Source organism: Anabrus simplex, chromosome 3 (genome assembly GCF_040414725.1).
Source record: "Anabrus simplex isolate iqAnaSimp1 chromosome 3, ASM4041472v1, whole genome shotgun sequence".
Lineage (NCBI taxonomy): Eukaryota > Metazoa > Arthropoda > Insecta > Orthoptera > Tettigoniidae > Anabrus > Anabrus simplex.
The window spans coordinates 330,538,872-330,564,388 of NC_090267.1; the positions used below are offsets into that span (position 1 = coordinate 330,538,872).

The 25,517-nt window shown below is 38.5% G+C and overlaps 1 protein-coding gene across 1 annotated transcript in view; it reads left to right on the forward strand.

Annotated features, from left to right (window-relative positions):
* Mitofilin (inner membrane mitochondrial protein mitofilin) overlaps nt 1-25,517 on the forward strand; it is a 197,711-nt gene that overhangs the window by 105,692 nt on the left and 66,502 nt on the right. The window contains exon 7 of the mRNA XM_067143176.2: nt 18,270-18,474. Within this exon, the coding sequence (XP_066999277.2) occupies nt 18,270-18,474 (205 nt within the window). The remainder of the gene's footprint in view (nt 1-18,269; nt 18,475-25,517) is intronic.

The following is a 25,517-nucleotide window of genomic DNA, read 5'->3' on the forward strand; positions in this document are numbered from 1 at the left end:
ATAAATTTACTCATTCGGGACAAATATTCAGGTTCCCTATGGGAAATCAACATCTATATCATAAGGTGATTTTATGTTGTATATCCACAGGTACAGTGAAACTCTATGAGAAGAGAGTATTAAAAGAGGTGAACAAACACGATGAGAACAAATATGAAAACGTATTCCGCTGGGGCTTATAACATAGCAGTAGTGCACTGAAAAGTGTTAAAAACATCAAACAACAAATATGAAAACATTTGAGCGGGGTCCATAAAAATATCGAAATATTATTTCACATCACACACTTTCTAAAACAAATGTTAGAGAAAGCCATTTATTTTGGACCAGTGGGTTATTACGCATTATTTTTCTGGTTACACACTTAGACAGTGAATTGCTAGTTGCTCTACATCGCACTGACACAGATAGGTCTTATGGCGACGATGGGACAGGAAATGGCTAGGAGTGGGAAGGAAGCAGTCGTGGCCTTAATTAAGGTACAGCCCCAGCATTTGCCTGGTGTGAAAATGGGAAACCACAGAAAACCATTTTCAGGGCTGCCAACAGTGGGGTTCGAACCTACTATCTCCCGAATACTGGATACTGGCCGCACTTAACCGACTACAGCCATCGAGCTCGGTGACAGTGAATTGGAGGTTATACACGGCCATGTGCGACTGCAACAGAATGACCTTGGTCGCCATTTTGAGTCAAAATAAACTTTGACAGCTAATCAGTATGAGAGCAATTTATTGTTAAAGCTATCCTAATCAATACACAGTAGCACAATGCAAATTTAAAATTTATTTGAATTTTGAGACATGCTCAAATGACAATTTTAAATTTGCATTATGCTGTTGTGTATTGATTAGGAGGCCAGCTTTAACAGTAAATTGTTGCCATATGTGAAGGAGGTGTTAACACAGAGTTAATGCAAAACATTGAGGTCATTGTACAAGACCATAAAGAACAAGAGGTGAGGAATGTTAACCAAAGGCATTGTTCTCATTCACAACAGTGAAACACCACAAAGTGTGCATAACACAAGATTTGCTTCAACGGTTTCATTGGGAGGTATGGCAGCATCCGGCATACAGTCTGGATCTTGCACCATGCTGTTTCCATGTGTTCAGCAAGCTATAAGAACATCCGATTGGAGCGTGATTTGCCAGTTGTTAAACATTTTAAACTGCGATTCTCTGTTGGTTCTGAAATCAACGAGTGGATTTCTGTTGTCAGGGAACTTAATGATCAGTTAGAACGTCCCAATAAATGTTTGCAGAGGCTGGGTGACCATGTTGAAAAATAGGGCGGTGTATGTATGTCCCTTTGCATTGTACTACTGTATGTAACTCAATAAACATTCATTAAACTCCCATAATCACGTGTAACTTACTTTTTGAAGTTGTTTTGAGTAACATCATCAATGTGGATCTGTTGAGCCAAAGCACTCAGTTGATGGACTATAGTTTGAAGTCTAGAACATAGACGGTAAATGGCTTGTTCTATTCTATGACATGTTACCCAAGAATAGTGTCTGATTTTGTTTACAGTGTTGTATTGCAGTCTGTGAAGATGCCATAACAAATCGGTTAGGAAGTTAACAACAAACCATTATAAGTATTGGGAAGGAACAAACAAGTGACAAATCAAGCCATAGAATAAGAAGAGAGGGATAACCATGCTTCTTTGTCCCACACTGACCTGTCGTTATAATTATCTTGTTTTATTTTTCTGTCTTTCTGTATATGACTTGATTTGTATTTGCAGTACAACACTGGAAACAAGATCAGTTACTATTCTTGGGTAAGATGTCATAATCAGGTCCGAACCAATAATTTACTCTCATATGTTCTTGACTTGAAACTTGTACATCAGCTGAGTGATTTGGCCCAAAAGACCATTATTCTTGATGTTGTTGTTGTTGTTGTTTGAGTCATCAGTCCATAGACTGGTTTGATGCAGCCCTCCATGCCACCCTATCATGTGCTAAACCTTTTCATTTCTACGTAACTATTGCATCGTACATCTACTCTAATCTGCTTGTCATATTCATACGTTGGTCTACCCCTATCGTTCTTACCACCTACACTTCCTTCAAAAACGAACTGAACAAGTCCTGGGTGTCTTAAGATGTGTCCTATCATTCTAACTCTTCTTCTCGTCAAATTTAGCCAAATCGATCTCCTCTCACCAATTCGATTCAGTATCTCTTCATTCGTGATTCTGTCTATCCATCTCACCTTCAGCATTCTTCTGTAACACCACATTTCAAAAGCTTCTATTCTCTTTCTTTCTGAGCTAGTTATCGTCCATGTTTCACTTCCATACAATGCCACGCTCCACACGAATGTCTTCAAAAGCATCTTTCTAATTCCGATATCAATGTTTGAAGTGAGCAAATGTATTTTCTTAAGAAAGCTCTTCCTTGCTTGTGCTAGTCTGCTTTTTATGTCCTCCTTACTTCTGCCATCGTTAGTTATTTTACTACCCAAGTAACAATATTCATCTACTTCCTTTAAGACTTCCTAATCTAATATTTCCTACATCACCTGCCTTCGAGTGCACTCCATTACTTTTGTTTTGGACTTATTTATTTTAATCTTGTACTCCTTACCCAAGACTTCATCCATACCATTCAGCAACTTCTCGAGATCTTCTGCAGTCTCAGATAAAATAACAATATCACCGGCAAATCTCAAGGTTTTGATTTCCTCTCCTTGGACTGTGATTCCCTTTCCAAATTTTTTTTTGATTTCCTTTACTGCTTGTTCTGTGTAAACATTGAAAAGGAGAGGGGACAAACTGCAGCCTTGCCTCACTCCTTTCTGGATTGCTGCTTCTTTTTCAAAGCCCTCGATGATTCTTATCACTGCAGGCTGATTTTTATACAGATTGTAGATATTTCTCCGTTCTCAGTATCTGATCCCTATCATCTTCAGAATCATAAATAGCTTGGTCCAATCGACATTATCGAATGCCTTTTTTAGATCTACAAATGCCATGTATGTGGGCTTGTCCTCCTTGATTCGATCCTCTAAGATCAGACGTAAAGTCAGGATTGCTTCACGTGTTCCTACATTTCTTCTGAAGCCAAATTGATCTTCTCCCAACTCAGCTTCAACTTGTTTTTCCATTCTTCTGTAAATAATACGTGTTAAAATTTTGCAGGCATGAGATACTAAACTAATGGTGCGGTAGTTTTCACACCTGTTAGCACCGGCTTTCTTGGGAATAGGTATAACAACATTCTTCCGAAAATCGGATGGGACTTCTCCTGTCTCATACATCTTGCACACTAAATGAAATAACCTTGCCATGCTGGTTTCTCCTAAGGCAGTCAGTAATTCAGAGGGAATGTCATCAATTCCAGGTGCCTTGTTCCTATTTAGGTCACTCACAGCTCTGTCAAACTCTGACCTCAAAATTGGGTCTCCCATTTCATCAGCATCAACAGCATCTTCATGTTCCAGAACCAAATTATCTACATCTTTACCTTGATACAACTGTTGGATATGCTCCTGCCATCTTTCTGCTTTGTCTTCTTTCCCTGGAAGTGGCTTTCCATCTGAGCTCTTAATATTCATACACCTAGATTTCCTTTCTCCAAAGGTTTCCTTGATTTTCCTGTATGCAGCATCTACCTTTCCCAGGATCATACAGCCTTCGACATCCTTGCACTTCTCCTTCAGCCATTCTTCCTTAACTACCTTGCACTTTCTATCCACTTCATTCTTTAATCGCCTGTATTCTTTTCTGCCCTCTTCATTTCTAGCATTCTTGTATTTTCGTCGTTCATCAATCAGGTCTAGTATCTCCTGAGTTATCCACTGATTCTTAGTTGATCTTTTCTTCCTTCCTAACATTTCTTCACCAGCCCTACTGACTTCATTTTTCATGACTCTCCACTCTTCCTCTATAGTGTTTCCTTCAGCCTTTTCATTTATTCCTTGTGCAACATGTTCCTTGAAACAATCCCTCACACTCTTTTCTTTCAACTTGTCTAGATCCCATCTTTTTGCATTCTTTCCTTCCTTCAATTTCTTCAACTTCAGATGGCATTTCATGATCAACAAGTTGTGGTCAGAGTCCACGTCTGCTCCTGGGAAAGTTTTGCAATCCAACACCTGGTTTCTGAATCTCTGCCTAATCATAATGAAGTTTATTTAATACCTTCCAGTGTCTCCAGGTCTCGCCCACGTATACGGCCGTCGTTTGTGGAGTTTGAACCAAGTATTGGCAAGGACTAAATTATGACCAGTTCAGAATTCAACCAGCTGACTTCCTCTTTCTTTCCTTTGTCCCAATCCAAATTCTCGTACTGTACTACCTTCTCTTCCTTGGCCTACCACTGCATTCCAGTCTCCCATCACAATAGATTCTCGCCACCTTTTACGTATTGTATTAAATCTTCTATCTCCTCATATATTCTTTCGATTTCTTCATCATTCGCTGCTGGCCTTCTGACCCCAACTTGGCAGTTTCGATCCTGGCTCAGTCCGGTGGTATTTGAAGGTGCTCAAATACGTCAGCCTTGGGTCGGTAGATTTACTGGGACGTAGGAGAACTCCTGCGGGACTAAATTCCGGCACCTTGGCATCTCCGAAAACCGTAAAAGAGTAGTTAGTGGGACGTAAAACAAATAACATCAGTTAATTCATCATCCGCTGAACTAGTAGGCATATAGACCTGCACTATTGTGGTGGGCATTGGTTAGGTGTCTATCTTGACGACAATAATTCTTTCACTATGCTGGTCGTAGTAGCTTACTCGCTGCTCTATTTTCTTATTCATTATTAAACCAACTCCTGCATTTTCCCTGTTTGATTTTGTGTTGATAATTCGGTAGTCGCCTGACCAAAAATCTTGTTCTTCCTGCCAACGTACTTCACTTATACCAACTACATCTAACTTTAGCCTATCCATCTCCCTTTTCAGATCCTCTAACCTACCACAACGATTCAAACTTCTAACATACCACTCTCTGACTCGCAGAATGTCAGTATCCATCTTCCTGATGATCGCCCCCTCTCGTGTAGTTCCCACCCGGAGATCCGAATGGGGGACTAGTTTACCTCCGGAATATTTTACCCGGGAGGAAGCTATTATCAGTACATCATTCATACAGAGAGAGCTGCATGTCCTCAGGAGTTAGTTACGGCTGTAGTTTCCCGTTGCTTTCGGCCGTGAAGCAGTATCTACACAGCTAAGTTAGGTTGAGTATTATTACAAGGCCGTATCAGTCGCTCATCTAGACTGCCGCCCTTGCAACTACTGAAAGGCTGCTACCCCCCTGTCGATGAACCATTCGTTAGTCTGGTCTCTCAACAGATACCCTTCCGATATGGTTGCACCTGCGGCTCGGCTATCTGCATCATTGGGACACTCCACTTTACAAAAAATTATAGAGGAATTTCTGTACTTTCGGTCCCATGAAAGGTATTCTCTAAAGCACTACGAACTAGAGCAGAAGGGATACTGGATCAAGAACTGGGTGAATACCAAGCAGGCTTCAGAAAAGGTAGATTATGCACAGAATAAAACTTCAACCTTAAGAGTATCATAAAGTACAGGATGTTAAGCCATGACAAGTAATGTAGCCATCCTTGTAGACTCCATTGACAGAAAGACCCTGATGGTAGTCCTAGAAAAGTTGACAATGGACAATAAAATGAATTTAATCAGCTAGACCATCAGCAGCACCTGTTCAAAAACAAGTTCATGGGGGGAAAGATACCAGAGCCTTTCGAGATCAAAACTGGATTAAGGCTCTTGCTAATCCTGTTAAACTGTGTCCTGGCAAAAGTAATTCGAGAATGGAGGAGGGAAATTTTGGATAAAGAAGCTTTCAGGATCGGGAGAACTAAGGAGAGTATAGGAATAGATTGCTTGGCATTTGCTGACAGTATGTGATTCTTACCAATGACATTGCAAGAGCGAAGAAAAGGTATGATGAGCTCTAGCTAATAGAAAAGAAGACTGGGCTGCAAGTCTCACACGGGAAGACCAAGTTCATGACCGACATCAAATAGGCCCCTGATCACTTGGAGTTGAGGGGGGAAAAGATAAAGAGAGTTAAGAGCTTGAAGTACTCAGGAGAAAAATAAAAGAGAATGAGTCAATAAAAGATGCCATTACAGAGCTGGCAAGAAGAATGGAAATAGCTCATCAGTTGATAAAGGAAATGTACAAGAAGAAGGTGCCATCCTATGGGGCTAAATTAAAGCACCTAGCTAGACACAGTCACTAAACTCGAAAGCTTACATGTAGCAGAAACGATGGACATGATTGGGAAAGATGGATTTAAAGACATCAGGAAGGAAGAAAGAAAGAAAAATAGTCAGAAAAGCTCTGGGCTCAAAAGATAAAAGCTGGGGAGAAGAGACTCAGACCTAACAAAGAATTTTACCAGAAGACAGAAGGAGCAGTTGAATTAATCAGGAAGGGAAGGGTACAGTTCTATGAACACATACTGAGGATGGACAGAAAGAGACTGATTAAAAGAATCTTCCCTTCTGATGTAAGTCCAGCTCCAAGGCTAACTGAATTTATTAAAAACAAAATATGCATTTATTGACAAAAATTTACAAACTTGAAGTCATCAGAGGTTTAATTCTTCCTAAAGAACTTTAAAAAAATTCATAGCATTAGGTACTGGAATGTTGCTGATAGTTATACTGAATATACTGGAATTTTGAAAATGGAACTCGGTAGACACCCTTACATAGAGGGTGTGGTTTGGTGATGTATATGCTCATCGTATTTATTATGGCTCTGTAACACATCCTGTGTATAGAAATATCATCATGCAGTTGTATGTCAGATTCATTTAAGGTTTTGACTGGGGTTTTCAAGCGGAATGAGTGCCCTTCCTAACACCACATGATTTTTCTTGTGAAAATTTCATCTTATAATACCCAAATTTTGAACCTTGTTGTATAGTAAAAAACATTTAAACTCTTTAGGCTTTTTCAGTCATGAAATTACCAGTGTTTCGTCCCAGTGTAGCAGTGGGCTCATCAATTGGATTGCTACATCTTTCCAAGACGCTGGCGGCTAGTGCACCGTTGAGATACCACTGCAAGCCTTTTATGTAGGACAATGTAGTGATGTGCCTCCACTTATATAAATGCCTGCCTTTGGCCTTTATATCAAAAATAAGGTTCCTAGAAGGAAAACATAATTTAATTTCATCGACTGCAAATGTTAAAAACATTTAAACTCTTTTTAGGCTTTTGCAATCTTGAAATTACAAGTGTTTCGCCCCAGTGTAGCAGTGGGCTCATCAGTTGGATTACTACACCTTTCCAACGTTAAAAATTAAATAATTGAAAAAGAGGTTCAACCTATTCAATACATAAGAGAAAGAAATGTAGTGATTACATTTTTATTTAATAGTAACTATAAATGGGACCGGTTTCGACCCTAGTCCAGGTCATCGTCAGCCATAAAAACATGTAAAACAATGCATATGAAAAAGAAAAAGATTAAGTGAACTCTGGATCGGTATAAGATGAAACATAAATTAACGATGGGGGTAGAAATTGTGAGTCACTTAAAAGAAAACAGTACATAATATTAAGAATGGTAGTATGGCACACGCAATGATAGGCGAAGTCTCACAATGTTTATGAATATTGGAGAACGGTCAAATGGGTCAGTTTCCACACTCTGTCAGGCACAAAGTCACAACACTATGAAATAACATATGAAGATCATAAATAACTTGAAGTCGCAGACGAATAGATTTGTAGAAGCAAACCGCCAGCTCCCGGTGATCAGCGCGGCACATTCAAGGTCATGTGCTGCGGTCTCGAACGCCAAAGTAGAGTGGAGAATATCCTGAAGGTCCAGTATTTGTCTCGGTTGTGGGAAGTTAAGTACGTATATATAGAAATACACAACGCAAATCAGTATAATTGAATGAGTAATTGTGCTCCTGCTAAGTTCTTGGAAAACAGTTGACTTGAAAAAACAATTGTAAAGAGTAAAAAATATAGTAAAAAGCGCAATATCGGAAAACAAATGAAAACTTATATGCACAGTGCGCTATTTTTTTAAATTGAAAAAATTTAGGTCATGATTGAAGTAGTCGAAGTTGGCGCAAGACAAGAGTTAAAATTTGAAAGAGGAGAACCGAAATGAAGGTAGATGATTTTTTTTTTAAAATAGAAAAAGGAGAATAAATTAACAGAGGAAGAGTGATAGTGAAATAAGAGAAAGAATAAAAGAAATTGAAGTTAGATGGTGTTGAGGAAGGATAAGATAGGGAAATGAAGGAGGGGTAGTTCAGGGTGGGTTATTGGAGGTAGAAAATGTGGGTGGGAACTTTGTAAGGCATGGAAAATAGAATTGGGGATTTGGAATTTGGAATTTTTGAGAAGAATTAGGAAGTCAAAAAGGATGTTGGGTTTTTCAGAAATGTCGTTTAAATTGAAATTAGGGTTGAAGTACTGGTCAAGGTGGATAAAGCAATTTTCAGTAATGTTTAAGAGGGGGCCTTTGTTAATGATTTTAAGTATATTCATGTCATTGTCAATACTGGTGAAACTATGCTATTTCACTATCACTCTTCCTCTGTTAATTTATTCTACCTTTTCTATTTAAAAAAAAAAAAAATCATCTACCTTCATTTCGGTTCTCCTCTTTCAAATTTTAACTCTTGTCTTGCGCCAACTTTGACTACTTCAATCGTGACCTAAATTTTTTCAATTTAAAAAAATAGCGCACTGTGCATATAAGTTTTCATTTGTTTTCCGATATTGCGCTTTTTACTATATTTTTTTCTCTTTACAATTGTTTTTTCAAGTTAACTGTTTTCCAAGAACTTAGCAGGAACACAATTACTCATTCAATTATACTGATTTGCGTTGTATATTTCTATATATATGTACTTAACTTCCCGCAACCGAGACAAATACTGGACCTTCAGGATATTCTCCATTCTACTTTGGCATTCGAGACCGCAGCACATGACCTTGAATGTGCCGCGCTGATCACCGGGAGCTGGCGGTTTGCTTCTACAAATTTATTCGTCTGCGACTTCAAGTTATTATGATCTTCATATGTTATTTGATAGTGTTGTGGCTTTGTGCCTGACAGAGTGTGGAAACTGACCCATTTGACCGTTCTCCAATATTCATAAACATTGTGAGACTTTGCCTATCATTGCATGTGCCATACTACCATTCTTAATATTACGTACTGTTTTCTTTTAAGTGACTCACAATTGAAGACTGGAAATTCCAAAGGGGCTAAGTACCATTTTTGTGAAAAATGGGATTTTGCTGCCTGTAGGAGGTATGTATCAAGGCCAATGCCTGAAGAAAGGTTCCAAGTCCGTACGTGCTCCTGATAGTTTCCTATGACTGCTCCTAGATTGCGCGGGTGGTACATCCAGCGCATGATGAATGTCGATAGGGGCTAAGTCCACTTTCTGCCACTGGCGGTCTGCTCTTTATCAGTCGCCATATGTTAATGAAGATGGCTGATGTTACAGTGCGTAGTGATTCTATAGACTGTGCTGGACCAAAAACAATGAAAAGAAAACCCGAAAGTGTAAGTAAGAGAGTGGTGGAGAAGAAAAGGAGAGTGTCTGGTTTATCATACAAGACAAGAACAGGAAAAGCAATATCACCCAAGCAACGGCCAAGCATGCAGGTATGAGATCAGTGCGTTAAAATTTAATGCTTCACAGTAATATTGCATGATATGCATTGAATATTATAGTAGTTTCCTGGATTTCTTGTAGTGTTATTAGCGACAGTAATATATAAATATAACTTTGTTGCATTACAACTAACACGTTTGCAATATTTTGCTTTTAGGTTACCTGCAAATGCGGGTATGATTGTCACTCCTTTTCAGCAGAACATAAGACGAATTTATTTACTATGTTCTACCAGGAAGATGAGCAGACACAACGCACTTTTTTAATGGGGCTCATGGATGTTATTCCAGTTCAACGTCGGCGAAACGGAAAGTATGCAGATCCACAGCGAAGTCGCCGCCAGTGTACATTGATTTTTACGGTTCCTGATGGTGTGGGTGGACATAAGCAGGTATGTAAGAAGACCTTTATGGATGTTTTTTTGGTATTTCGAAGAAAAAAATACAGTTGATGGCGCAGAAGAAAAAGTGTGGTGATACCGTTTTCGAAGACAAAAGAGGAGGAGCATTTAACAGAAAATACACAGACGAAGATTGGCAGATGGTTCGGAACCACATTAAAATATTGCCTAGAGATGTGAGTCACTACAGTCGAAAGCGTACAACGAAGGAGTACTTAAGTCCTGATCTTAATATGAACAGGCTATTTACTGCTTTTAAACTAAAATATCCAGATACTAATGTGACATATAAATTTTACAGAAAAGTTTTCCTTACGGATTTTTCACATGTATCCTTGCGAAAGCCACGATCAGATACATGCCGAACATGTGACCGACTCGTTCTAGAAGCTAAGGCAAATCACCAGAATGCTTACAAAGCTAAGCAAGAACTTGAGTTGCACCATCGCAAAGCCGAAAAAGCCGCATCACTGTTAAGAAGGGATGCAATTTTTGCAACGTTACCAGATAGTGATACGTGCACTGTATCCATAGATCTCCAGCAGGTAATGTTTGTACCATTCCTTACACATTCAGATATGTTCTATCTAAGGCAACTCTCATGTTACAATTTCGGAGTACATATGCATGATACTGGTGACGCAACGATGTGTATGTGGAATGAGAGTGAAGGTGGCAGGGGGGCCAATGAAATCGCGTCCTGTTTATTTACATTTTTCAATCAACTACATAGCATTACAATGAAGAGAAAGCTGTGTGTATGGAGTGACAACTGTTCCGTACAAAATAAAAACAAAGTAATGCTATTCGTGTACATGTTCCTTGTTTCTTGTGGTGTGTTTGATTGTATTGACCATAAATATCTCATATCTGGACATAGCTTTCTGGCATGCGATCGAGATTTCGCAATGATCGAAAAGAGAAAGAAGACAGTGAAGTGTTTTATTCCCGATGATCTGATGAAGTTAGTGAGATCATCACGTCATGCAAAGCCATTCAGAGTTTTGGAAATGCATGACTCTCACTTTCTGGACTTTAACACAGCAGCAGATAACTTGCTCACCACCAACAAACTGAATATAACAACTGCATCTTGGATCAGGGTAACTGCCCCAGGAGAAGTCAAAATACGAAGAACCCTGAATGAACTTGAATAGTGGACGACATTTAATGTCCTGAAGAAGGGAAAATCTGTTTCAGATTTCCAACACATTGAAATAAAGCAAGTTGAGAACCGCCATTGTATTTCAAAGGAGAAGAAGAAAGACCTTTTAAGCATTATTCAATATTTACCTGAAGAATATAGGAAGTTTTACCAGGATATTTGTAGTTAAAAGTGTGTAAAATGTCACAAGAAGGTATTTGTTACTCTCCTTCCACATCCTCTTGCTATTGTAATAATTTGTTTACATCAGAAGAAAAATGGACTTACCCCTTTTGTCATCAAAAGATAAATGGACTTAGCCCTTTTCTAAATTATCATTTTTGTTTTGGTACTATGTGCTTACTAGTTGTTCAGTTAAGTCTGTGAGTTAACTACCAGGCCACAGCAGCCTCTAGTGTGCAATATGAGTGTATTATTTGTATCAAGTAATTCTTCAGGGAATAAATTTGTTTTTCTTTAATTATCTCAAAACTTTCATTTTGGTACTTAGCCCCTTTGGAATTTCCAGTCTTCAATTTCTACCCCCATCGTTAATTTATGTTTCATCTTACACCGATCCAGAGTTCACTTAATCTTTTTCTTTTTCATATGCATTGTTTTACATGTTTTTACGGCTGACGATGACCTGGACTAGGGTCGAAACCGGTCCCATTTATAGTTACTATTAAATAAAAATGTAATCACTACATTTCTTTCTCTTATGTATTGAATAGGTTGAACCTCTTTTTCAATTATTTAATTTTTAACGTTAATACTTTCAATACGGAACAATGAAATTTTTATCTTTAAATACACCTTTCCAAGTCGCTGGTGGCTAGTGCGCTGTTGAGACACTACTGCAAGGACAATGCAGTGACGGTGCACTAGGGGAAGCATGTACCTCCACTTGTATAAATGCCTGCCTTTGACCTTTATATCAATAATAAGGTTTTGAAACGCTGGTAATTTCACGATTAAGAAAGCCTAAAGAGCTGAATTGTTTTAACATTTGCAATCGATGAAATTAAATAATGGTTTCCTTGTAGGAAACTTATTTTTGTTGTATAGTTGATCAGCCAGCTGCTGCACTCTTCGGGATTAAAAACCTGCATATCTTCTTTCTTTCTTTCTTTCTTTCTTTCTTTCTTTCTTTCTTCTTCTTCTTCATCATCTTATTTTATGACCGCATAGGACCACTTTAGTCAGTCCATTGTTCAGGTCTCTTTGAAGGGATTGTTCGGGCTTTACGGTCCTCCCAGTACTTCTACAGATGCTCCGATCTTCGTGCCCTTTCCTCAGTTGAAAATATGCGTGACTGGGTGACTTGGTCGTGTTGTATAGTTGATCAGCCAGCTGCTGCACTCTTCGGGATTAAGAACCTGCATATCTTCTTTCTTTCTTTCTTTCTTTCTTTCTTTCTTTCTTTCTTTCTTTCTTTCTTTCTTTCTTTCTTCTTCTTCTTCTTCTTCTTCTTCTTCATCATCTTATTTTATGACCGCATAGGACCACTTTAGTCAGTCCATTGTTCAGGTCTCTTTGAAGGGATTGTTCAGGCTTTACGGTCCTCCCAGTACTTCTACAGATGCTCCGATCTTCGTGCCCTTTCCTCAGTTGAAAATATGCGTGACTGGGTGACTTGGTCGTGCGGTTAGGAGCGCGCAGCTGTGAACTTGCGTCCGGGAGATAGTGGGTTCGAACCCCACTGTCAGCAGCCCTGAAAATGGTTTTCCGTGGTTTCCCATTTTCACACCAGGCAAATGCTGGGGCTGTTCCTTAATTAAGGCCACGGCCACTTCCTTCCCATTCCTAGGCCTTTACTGTCCCATAGTCACCATAAGACCTATCTGTGTCGGTGTGACGTAAAACAAACAGCAAAAGAAATGTATGCGTGGTGTTGGTTTTTTTTGTGTAGGGGTAAAGCAGAGGTTTGTATTCTTGAGTTTTGTATTCAGTTTTATCTTATTTATGGTGTCTTCCATTGTAAGGCCTATTTCCTTCAGATCCTCTCTTACTTCTCTGATCCATTTACATCCTGTTGTGGTATTTTTTGAGAAGAGATTGTGTTGTACTAGATGTTTCAGAAGTCTCGAATCCCTCCATCCTCATGATATGTCCAAAGAATCCCAGTCTCCTTTTATTTGCTCGTGGCTTTACGTCGCTCTGACACAGATAAGTCTTCTGGCGACTATGCGATAGGAATGGCCTAGGAGTTGGAAGGAAGCGGCCGTAGCCTTAATTAAGGTACAGCCCCAGTATTTGCCTGGTGTGAAAACGGGAAACCACGGAAAACCATCTTCAGGGCTGCCGACAGTGGGATTCGATCCCACTATCTCCCGGATGCAAGCTCACAGCCGCGCGCTCCTAACCGCAAGGCCAACTCGCCCGGTCCCAGTCTCCTCTTACGCATAGTATCTGTAATGGGTTCTAGCTCTTTGTACATGATTTTGTTAAGTATTATCCGCCACTGTCCATCTTTCTGGGATATTTTGTTGATGCAGGTTCTTCCAATCCTCCTTTCAATTTTCTGAAGTTGTAAGTCTTTGATTGTTTATTCAGGTGAAAAAGTGTTTCTGTTGCATGTGTAACTTCTGGTTTTATAACTGTGCTGTAGTGTTTTATTTTTGCATTTATTGATAGACATTTCTTTTTGTAGATATCCCATGTTAATTTTTGTGCTTTAGCTAATCTATTTGTTCTTGTTTGAATTGAAATTTTTTCATTTAGGTTATGTTTTATTACTTCTCCACGATACTTAAACTGAGTTACTATTTTGATTTTATTACCATTTATGGCAACTTCTTTTAGTTGTGTTGGTTTTTGAGGCATAATTTCTGTTTTTTCAAATGATATTTTCAGGTCAATTTTATTTGCAATGTTTTAAAGTTCTGATTGGTTTACGCTTCTTTTATGTCCACTGCTAGTAATGCTAAATCACCAGCGAAGCCCAGGCAATTTGTTTTGATTTTTCGACCCATCTTTATTTTTAAAGGACATTTCCTAAACCATTCCCTCATTACCATTTCTAGAGCACAATTACTTAAATAATAGTGGTGAGAGCCCATCTCCCTGCTGTAGTCCAGTTTTAATTTCAAATGTGTCTGATGTTTCACCCCTAAACCTCACTTTTGATTTGGTGTTAGTGAGAGTCAATTTTATCATGTTTATTAATTTGGGGTATAGTCCAAGGTGTCTTAAAATTTTAAACAGATTCTCTATGGATGCAATCATAAGCTTTCTTGAAATCTACTAATGTTATCACCATTTCTCTGTTTCTTCTCCTGTTATAGTCCATTATCAACTTAAGACTCATGATCTGATCAGAACAGCTCCTCCAGGGTCTGAAACCTCCTTGATATTCTTCTAGTTCTTTCTCAAGTTGTAAACTTATCCTTAACCGTCTTAGTGCCAGGCCCAGGTGCTCACAGTATGCCAAGAGTGCCAGGCAGATTTAGAGAATTTTGCAGGTTCTCACTCTCTGGCCTATATAGTTCACAAATATTATAACTATGACTCAAAATTTTTATTAAATATTAACAAGAAGACACTTTTACTACTGAACTAAATTACAACACTAAAATGCTCTTGGGTGTTTTGAAAAAAATATTTTCCTAACACTTTTAAAACACCAAAAATTAAAAATTAGAATCAAAACAGAAAAAATCAGAAAATTCAACTCAACGATGAATATTGATGACTTTTTTGAAATGTCCTATTTCAGTTGAATAAACATGTAAAGTTTCACATTTTTATCTTAAGTATTTTAAGAGTTATGTACAATGGTATCATAATATACAGTTGTCATATCCAACAATGGGATCGAACCTGGCAAATGGGTTATAGTCAGGGTAACCATATGGTGATAGATTATCATTGTTCACAAGATCAAAGAATTTCAAGATCAGTTGGAATCTGTTTCTTGAGAACATATTTCCAAACCAACAAATATAACAGAAGTTTTTGACCCAATAAGAAAATATGCTCGGCCTTCTACTTATAATTATTTCCAACAAAACAGCAATGAAAGCCTTCATTTCAGTCAATGTAATTGGGCGGCACTGGTGTGCTCTGGCATGTGGTGACAAGACGTGATTTCTCATATCTGTTTGTCTCCGTAGTTATGAAGTTCCATAATTGAGCCGTGAAAAATAAAATAAAAATTCGCTATAGGTTTTCGTCTGAAGGGGCATGTCTTGGGCCAGGAGTATCATAATAATCAGGTGAGGGTTGGTATTTTGTACCTTGACCTAATTGAATTTCACGGAAATCAGGAAATGTTGCTGTTGGTTATTGTTACAGCCATCATCATCATCATCATCATCAGTACTGTCACTCAGACGGTCATTACCACTTTCATTATTTACACTCGGACAAAGCACGTGATGGAGTGTTTACAGAAAACTCGCCGTTATTACTCCCAATAACATTTTCACTTTCCCCTTCCTTACTTGTTGGAAGAATGAATTTCTCATCTGAGTCTTCATCATCCTCTCCTTCACTAAAAATGATTAAGATATACAGCTGGTTCGTTATCGTTAACAAAATAACTTCTCCCGCTAGTCGCCATTTTACTTATGCGGCATGGAGATCATACTTCGTAGATGAACACAGACTTTAGAAATTCAATGCATGATAACGAATGAATTTATGCACTATCTAGCAGCGTACTTAAAATCTAATGAAAATTCTCTATGGACTCAACACATAAGATGTTGCAATCTGTACTGACTCGTATAGAATTGCGTGCTATCCAAACAAGGATATATCGTGGTTGGCACTTTACGCGTATATACGATATATCGTTGTCTGGCTCTCTACAGGTTAAGGATGATTATTGAAAATATTTTTTATGTTATGTCTAGGAGCGAGATTCCCCTGTAGTTATTAGGGTCAGTTTTGTCTCCTTTTTTGTACAGTGGATGAATGAGGGCTGTGTCCAGTGTTCTGGTAGTTCTTCTGTAATCCAGATAGAGACAAGTTGTTGATGGAGGGCAACTTTTGCTGATCTTCCTGCATATTTCCAGATTTCCGCAAAGGTCTGATCTCCTGGCGCTTTGTAGTTTTTTAATTTATTCAGTGCTTGGTAGACTTCCTTTATTGTGGGGGATTAATGTTCTCTGGTGGTGTTTTTATTGGGGTTTTGGTGTCCAAATGAACGAATTCTGTAGGTTCCTTTAAAAGCTTGTTGAAATATTTAGCCATAATTTCTGCATTGTCGTTATTGTTATGAGCTTACCATTTTCATCTTTCATCAGTAGTGTCGGGGGTTCATATTTTTGGAGATGTTTTCTGAAGGTTTTGTAGTAGTCCCTTGATTGAGTTTTATTGAATTGTTCTTCAATTAACTGCGGTCTGTCCTTATGATGCTGTCTTTTTATTCATCTTAAGACTTGGGTAGTTTCTTTTCTCCACTGTTTCATCACATTCACTGTTCCATCATTCGTGTTTTTTATGTGGTTTAATTGGAGCCAGGTCTTCTGCAATTTGTTTAAGGTTGTGTACTAAGTCTTCAAGTTTATTTTGATTTTGATTTTTTCAGTTGCTTTCTGGTAATTTTTGTTATTGATTAGCTGGGTAGGATCTATATTTTTTGTTTTAATTTTAGGGGCTTGCTTTTGTTGTCTCCTGGGGAGTGAGTTTAAGTTTAATTTTAACTATGTAGTGATCTGAACCTGTGTCTATTCCTCAGAGGACTTTGATGTTATAGATCTCTTTGTGGTGGTATTTGTCCATGCAGATGTGATCCAGTTGCCATTCTCTTTTAGTGTAGTCAGGGTGTTTCCATGTTTTGAGTTTTTGAGGTTTTCTCTTAAAACATGTAGATTTGAGATAAGTTATGGTTTCTACACAGGTCAACTAGTCTCTCTCCATTTTTATTTGTTTTCTTGTATGCTGACCATTTTCCGATGATGTCACGATATTTTCTTTCTCTGCCTATTGAGCGTTGAAGTCGCCTATTAATAATTTTACATGATATTTGGGGATGTTATCTATGGTCTGGACCAATAGGTCCCAAAATACTTCTGTTTCCTCATGGTCTTTTTAGGAGTTGTTTTTATCATTAGTGGGAGCATGGGCATTTATTATAGTATGGATTTTATTAGATGCTTTAAGGCGAGCGTTGAGAATAGTGGAAACTGTGATTTGAATTCTTGAACTGAGTTTTTTATTTTAATGCTGACCAAAAATCCTGTTCTGAATTGTGTGACATTCTTTATCACTCTTCTTGGGTATACCTTTATAACGTCTGTACCCTTGAGATTCCAAGGCATCCTGGTCAGTGTTTCTAATTTCCTGTAATCCCATGATAAGAAATTTGTGTTGGTCCATTATGTCGTTGATCACTTTTAGTTTACCGGTTTGCATGAGTGAGTTTATATTGTGTGTTTATATTGTATGTTATTTCCTTTGGTTTGATTCTTGATTTTGTCTCGTTCATGTATGTGTTACTGGGGTATTTCCGTGCCTCTGAGTTCACGGTATCTTGTAAGTGGTAACCCTCCATATCCGAATGCTGCCTTCTCTGAACTCTTGGTTCAGCTGGTGGAGTATTCCTTAAAAGACCTTCCATGGTTGACTGTCAAGGTGTCACCGTTGTGGGACTAGGTCCCGAATTACAACTCTGGATGTGATTCAATGAGGTGATAATGGGGCCACTCCTCTGGAGTACAGACGCCTTGTGCAGCTGCCTCTAACCTAGAGAACAGATGCTGCATGATGGATTCCAGTGGAATTTCCTCCACTGTGGGGACCATCACCCCGCCTAAAGGGGCTCATTCGTCCGAAGCTGTTGGCCCCCTTAGGGAGTCAGGTTATTTTCCGCTGCCCAATACTCGGCGTTGGGAGTTTTACAGCTGGGTGCCAGACCAGCAAACCCTCCTCCTTTCTCATTCTGCACTTGGCATCAGACAATAGCATATATCTTCTTTATTCGAAAAATTATTTTTTTCTTTTCTTATTTTAATGGTTAAGTATGAAGTTCAAAATATTTTTGTAATATAAGTATGGCATCAATAATTGCTCATTTTTCATTCTCATTGTTCATGTGTACGTTCTCTGATATTCTTTCTTTCCAGGCTCAATGTACACAAATTAAAAGCAATAATAGAGGATGAAAATTTTGAGGCACCTGAGGATCTGAAATCAGGAGCTTTAAGGAATATTGCCAGAGTTTTGGATGAATTAGAAGCAGCTGAAGAAGAACTGAGAGAAGAGAAGAAAAAAGCAAGCATTACAGATAAATACTGGCATAAAGTTGAAGAAGCAAGAAAACACTATACGGTAAGTTAGTGGAGAATTTACAATGTAACCTTGTTAGCATGTTTTTGAGTGGAGCAAGAAAACTTGATGTAATAAGGATTGCATGCTGAGCAGAAAGGGAGGAATGCTGTGCCACTGAGGTTAAGAATAAACATAAAGTTAATTGTTAACTGACAAATAGAAAGCGTATTATGTGTATTTCGATCATTCAGTCCTATCAGTAGTTTACCTTGCTTTTTCTTAAATGATTATTGAAGAGTAAATAAATCAGTTTTAAAACACTTACATTACAAACTCCTAAAAATTGTATTGCATAAGGAAAACCATGGAGAAAACAAAAAAGAAACACGTTGAACAAAATATACTAACAGTGCAGAGAATTAAGAAAAAAGACACAAGGACATGTGTATTAAATTTTTTTTAAATATTATCCAAAATGGATTGTTTTTATATCTATTCCAGAATGCACAGAACATATTTAAAATAATTTATGCTTTCATTCACTACAAAATTTGATGTATAGTGCTGCACTGTGTCCATTGCGTGTAACACCATGGAGTACATTGGTAAGTACTAGCAAGTTGAGTTCACCCTTGTACTCATCATTGTGTTTGTTTGATCAGTTGCTTATGGATTTTGTCAATAATGTGCTCTTCATGTGTGGTAACTTTGTCCTACATACATCACAAAGATCACCACAGCTACCTCCTCCCCTTGTCATCATTGTTTGTCTGCCGTTTCCATTTCCCTTCCTCATTATCATAACCCCCCTTCATCCGGATGTGTAGGTTGCCATAGACGTCAAGTAGAAAGACCTGTACCAGATGAGCCGATCATGCCTTGGGACACTCCTAGCACTAAAAGCCATACATTAAATAAATACTGTAAATTCATCTGCCAGTGTATCATCATTTGTCAAATGAAGATAAGTTGCTTTGTTCAAGCAGTTTATCATCACTCTCTCCTCTTACAACTGTTAAGCATGCCATCTAGTTTAAAAATATTCCATTTCAGTGTAAGCAATCTTTCTTGAAGAAGCATCTGAATTTTGGCTTCACACCCCTGTAGTTGAAGATGGCTTGTGTAGAGTGCTAAAGGAATGCTACTTGCAAGGATGGCTGCTCAGTTGTACATTTTCCTAAAACAATAATCACCACCTCTTCAATACTACTTGTACATTCCCAAAATAGAACATGGTGTTCGGGTGCTCTGTACATCAGTATACTCCTCCAATTGCTTCAAAATTATTAGTCCCATTCCATTTATTGCCTCTTGGCCACCACTCCAGTATAATTTGTATCTTTTCCTCAATTTCATCCTTCCATTACCTTTCCATTTCACTTCACTCGGCCCCATCATTTCCACCTTCTCCTTCTCCATGAAGTCTACTACTTCTTCCGCCTGTCCCGTCAGGTTCATAAGATTTACTATCCCTATCTTAATGTTAGTTACTTGTTGCCCATTTCTCACAGTTCCCCCAGTACCCTGAGAACTGCACGTCGCCTGCAGGGGACGCCGTAACCTTTTCGGAGGTTGATTTACTAGTACCTTGTTCTAGTTGATCTTTAATCCTTCCATATGAGATCTTGGAAAAAAAAAATTATATGTACAGTCCAAGATAGGCAATCCTCTATAATTTTCCAGGTTACTCTTCTTTTTTGTGACAAGGGTGTATTAAGGCCACAAATGGAGAATATATTGAACTGCACTAAATTGTCAAAGAACTTAACGATATTACCTTTCAAACCATGTGTAACACATTATCCTTAATTTTTGTTTTCATTAAAATATTTAACTTCAGAACCCCAGAGTTCGTTTATGGAAACCCTGTATTATTAGTTAACAATAAGCTAATTGACAATAGAGTTAGATAAGCTTAGTTAGCAATAAATTATTTAAGGAGATAACAACTTTGTGCTCACAGAGCATTAGAAAATAGCTAAAGTCAATAAAAGTTCTTACTCAATGACAGGACCATGTTAGCCTTGATACATTCAGGTACCTAAGGTATGTACGAGCCTAATGCTCACCACCCATTCATCGCAGAAACTTTTTTTTTTTTGGTCATGACATCAAAATACAGAAGAAATTCCCCACAAACAGGAGCTAAGCTCACACTATTTATTTGGCCATAGAAAATTTAAGGTCTAATCAAGTATAGCAATTCAGAAAAGCCCAGAAGAACAAAGAGAACAGGAATACTGAAAACATTACTCATAATCACCAAATAATGACATGAGTACACCAGGTGAGTTGGCCATGCGGTTAGGGTCGCGCAGTTCTGAGCTTGCATCCAGGAGACAGTGGGTTCGAACCCCACTGTCGGCAGCCCTGAAGATTTTTTTTGCATGGTTTCCAGTTTTCACATCAGGCAAATGTTGACGTACCTTAATCAAGGCCATGACCGCTTCATTCCCACTCCTAGGCCTTTCCTATCCCATCGTCGCCATAAGTGCGATGTAAAGCAAATTGTAAAAAAGAGACATGAGTATGTGGTCTTATGGGGCAATAATGCCCATTGAAATGGAGTATAAGCCTAAACTGCGCCTAGGAGGTGAGCTACAATCCAAAATATTTTAAGTAGGTCACATTTTGAATAAGTCGAGCTGCAGTGAAAGAAAAATGATAAGGGAAACAGGTTCAACATTTGTACATCCTTGTGAAACTTAAAGCCAAATGCTGGCATCTACACAGTCCTATAGTGCATAAATTAATCTGAATAAGTCCCTACATAGTCTGAATTTAACAGGAAATATGGAAGTTTAGTTTAGTCTTTTCACTCGCTGTAAGATGATAATAAAATTATTATACTTTTATAAAAATAAAGCAAGAGCATTTAATATTCACTGCCCTTAATATTCATTCATATTCATTGCGTCATTGGGACATGATGCAGATTCCTTCCATATTCAGTTGAATATGCTTACAATACAATCTCATGTTATTTAGGGTCCATTTTGTCAAAGTTATTTATGGTTTCTTTTGCTTTCGCCTTGCAGCCAGTTACGTATGGTGATCTTTAATTTTATCAACTTCCATTTCTAGATGTCATGGAGTGGAGCCTTGATTTTCTGTTCATGGAGGGGATCCTGGAAAAAAGAAAGTATAATACGGGGAAACAGGAAATCCAGAAACGAATTAAACCAGTCAAACAATTTGGCTGGACATTGCAATAATGATATACAATAACTATAATCTTACAGAAACTCTTACATAAATTACAGGAGTTAAAAAAACGCAATACTTTAAATTCAGTTTTACCAGCAAACTTCATCACCCAAGCTCATTGAAAAATATGCTGCTAAATAAGTTATCTGAACTATATTAATATTTAAGAAATTTACAACCACATCTGAGACTTCAGTTTCACCATTGCTGCAATATTATTGTTACTAACATGTAAAAAAAAAATGAAAAGAGAATAACAGAGTAATTGTGCCAATCGGGGGGAAACAGGGCACTATGATGCAGTAGCTCAACTCGCTGACAACTTGGAAACATCCATGGTACTTCTATCCTCTGCTTTTTAATTTTAATGAATCTAACTGGAACGGATACTGTTATGTACAGTAATCATGATCTGATGACGGTGTCATGAAAAAAGGAAGACTTAGATTTAATATCCTAAAAAAAAACATAGAATTTGTCTTTTTTCCCCTGTTTAAGGTTTTAGGCCTTAGTAATTTCCATTTATGCTTTGTTGGCTGATAAACAATGTGGCTTGCACGACAGGCAAGGCGAGTGTTAGGCATAAGTAGCTAGAGCTTGTGAAAATGTTGGGTGATAATTGTAAGAAGTTATTGAATAGAATTAGTGAAAAAAATGAAATAAAGATTAAGGTTCTGCCATGATGCAAATGGCTAGATGGTCCAGTAAGGGTTTGAATTCAGCATGTATTACTAGTATAATTCAGCTGAACCTACTTAAGTTATAAACAATTCTGAAAACATGTAAATAAGTAAATAAGCATTGGTCATAACAGTTCCAGTCACAATACAAGTAATCACCATACACAAATACAAAAATAGCACCAAAACAATAAAACTGACAGAAGAAATAGTACTGAAATAGCCACGCACTTACAGAAATAAAATTTTGCCGTCCCACACACTGATGTATTTAATGACATTATTCCTTCAGCCACAAAATATAGTAGATTCTTTGTAGTGAAAAAGTCCTGAATGGTCTGTTGCTATGTTTTGTTTCATCTTTTTTTCACGATACAGTGCTCCCTTAATATTTAAAACATTCTGTACTTCTCTGCGATCTGTGTTATAGGTGGAGATATAGTTCTGAATTTTGTCGAAGTGACTAATGCTTTGGCAAAAGTTGACAGGGGTTCAATTTCCTAGTCATCTTCCCCCTCACTCGCAATCTCATGCGCGGTGCTTGCGCTGGATGTAGCAGTTGTAGCTGGTTGTCACACAGCTGTTCTACACTCATTACACCACGAGTGGCATGCTCACTGTATACATGTTGAAGTTGACATCCCCTGGTACATTCTTCTTCCAGTCCTTGCCAATAACACATTCTTTGCTGACAGTGTTGGTGTCGTTCATATCTCTTTCTCTCTGCTAGTTGCTTTACGTCGCACTGACACAGATAGGTCTTATGGCGACGATGGGACAGGGAAGGGCTAGGAGTGGGAAGGAAGCGGCCGTGGCCTTACTTAAGGTACAGCCCCAGCATTTGCCTGGTGTGAAAATGGGAAACCACGGAAAACCATCTTCAGGGCTGCCAACAGTGGGGTTCGAACCTACTATCTCCTGAATACTGGATACTGGCCGCACTTAAGCGACTGCAGCTATCGAGCTCGGTCGTTCATATCTCTGCTTTTGCCAAAGCCACATTTATGAAAACAGTTTTGAACTGTATCAGGTGAAACATGGAATCATGCTGTCACAACAAAGTGTTTGCCTGCAAAATATTGAAGTTCATCTTAACTTCATTCCTAGCATCCAACATAAGTACACTCCTTTGCATCAGCTGCTTGCAGTAGTACCCTCTGAAGCACTTCATCACCCCTGCATCTAAACACTGGAGGATACTAGTACAGATCAGAGGATAGAAAACAACTCTCTCATTTCTTACGGTCATGTAGATGGGCAGCACAGTTATCTAGCTATCTAGTTATCATCTGGCTTGAGTACCCATAGAAGTGCCCTCCTGTAGGTGGGGGTGATAGAATAACACCCACAGTATCCCCTGCCTGTCGTAAGAGGCAACTAAAAGTGCCCTGGGAGTTCGTAACTTGGGAGAGTGGATTGGCGACCATGGGGCCCTTTAGCTGAGTCCTGGCATTGCTTCCACTTACTTGTGCCAGGCTCCTCACTTCCATCTATCCTATCCCATCTCCCTTGGTCAACTCTAGTTGTTTTCCAACCCCAACCTGCAATGTTTGCCTGTTTTCTTCTTGATATTTCTCCCTCTGTAGTTCATGTAAGCTAAACCTTTTCTGATAGTTTCCTTTATGAAGTTTTTCTTGTGAAGATTCCTGGTCTTTTTCTTTTAGGAGACGTAATACAGAAGTAACACGCTTCCTATAATCAGATTATCTAAAGTAAATAATGAACAACCAGCAAATGCCACAAAATAATGTAACACGCTGGAATCTTGCAGTGTGATCAGTGTTAAGTGAGAATCTTTCACAGTGAACATGTAGTTGTTAAGGTTAATCTCATCAGACTGGGGTGATAAGTGAGCAAAGACTTCCTGCCCAAGACTGAGACAGGCTGAAGAAACGAGGTCAAAATACTGATTTGCAACTTGTCTGGCCAGTTAATCAGCTGTGGTAATGGAGTAAACTATACAGCCAGTGTCTCCACGCCGGTGGCGGTAAATAGCCCATTATAAGGACCAACAGTTAAGAGCGGAGGACTTATAGAAGGGAAATGGGCCCTCAGTGGAGGAAATGCCACTGAAACCCCATATCAGCTGTAGCATCTGTACTCCAGAGGAACAGTTACAAAAGGCGTCTGTTCTCCATGTTAGGAGTGGCCTACAAGTTTCAGCTGGCAGTAGCTCTAAAATGCCTTTGGGAGTGGCAAACCCATCGTAATAAATGCCTATATGATGGCAAGTGTACTGAAGCCTCGGAAAATGCTAGGGCATTCCCCACAAGCGCCATGCAAAATGCTAGGGCGTTCCCCACAAGTGACGTGCAATTCTTGTGATGTTGGGAGAAATGTGAGAAATGGGCGACCAGCAACCAAATACATCAAGATAGGGACCATCAATGTAGTGACACTAACAGGGAAAGTGGAAGAAATTGTAGATTTTGTGGTTGACAAAGGTATAGCATTGTTGGGAATTAGTGAGACCAAATGGAAAGGAAAAGGTGGGAGGAAACTAAAGAAAGGATACACCTTATACTATAGTGGAGGAACAGAAGCCAAAAATGGTGGTGTAGGTCTCATAATTAGAAAAGACCTAAAGGAATAACTAGAATTGGTGGAAAACATAAATGACAGGTTGATTAAGGTCAGATTGAGACTTGAAACTGGTGTTACAGATATAATTCAAGGATATGCTCCACAAACAGGAGATACAGATCTAGAGGAATACCTTGAATATCTGGAAGACTATGTACAGGACAAACAGGTTATGATAATAGGAGACATGAATGCCCAAGTAGGTCAGGAAAAAAAAAGGAGATGAAGAGATTATAGATCCATTTGGATATGGGAAGAGAAACAAGGCTGGAGATATTTTGGTATACTTTTGTAGAAGAAATGAGCTGATCATTGGTAACACATGGTTTTGAAAGAAAAACAGTCAGAAGATAATACGATATAGTTGGGATAACAAAATCAAAACTCTGATAGATTACATTTTGGTCGAGAAGGTAACAGGAAAATGTTGGTAGACGTAACAGCCCTCCCAAGTGAATCTTATGAAGGAGATCATAGAGTTGTGATAAGCTAAATTAAAGATGGGAAAGATACAAAAGATGACTGAGATTAGGCAGAGAAAGCTAAGGGTGTGGAAATTGCAGGAGAAGGAAATAAATGAAGAGTTCCAGACACACATTAAAACAAGTATACCTAAGGAAGATATTGGAAGGG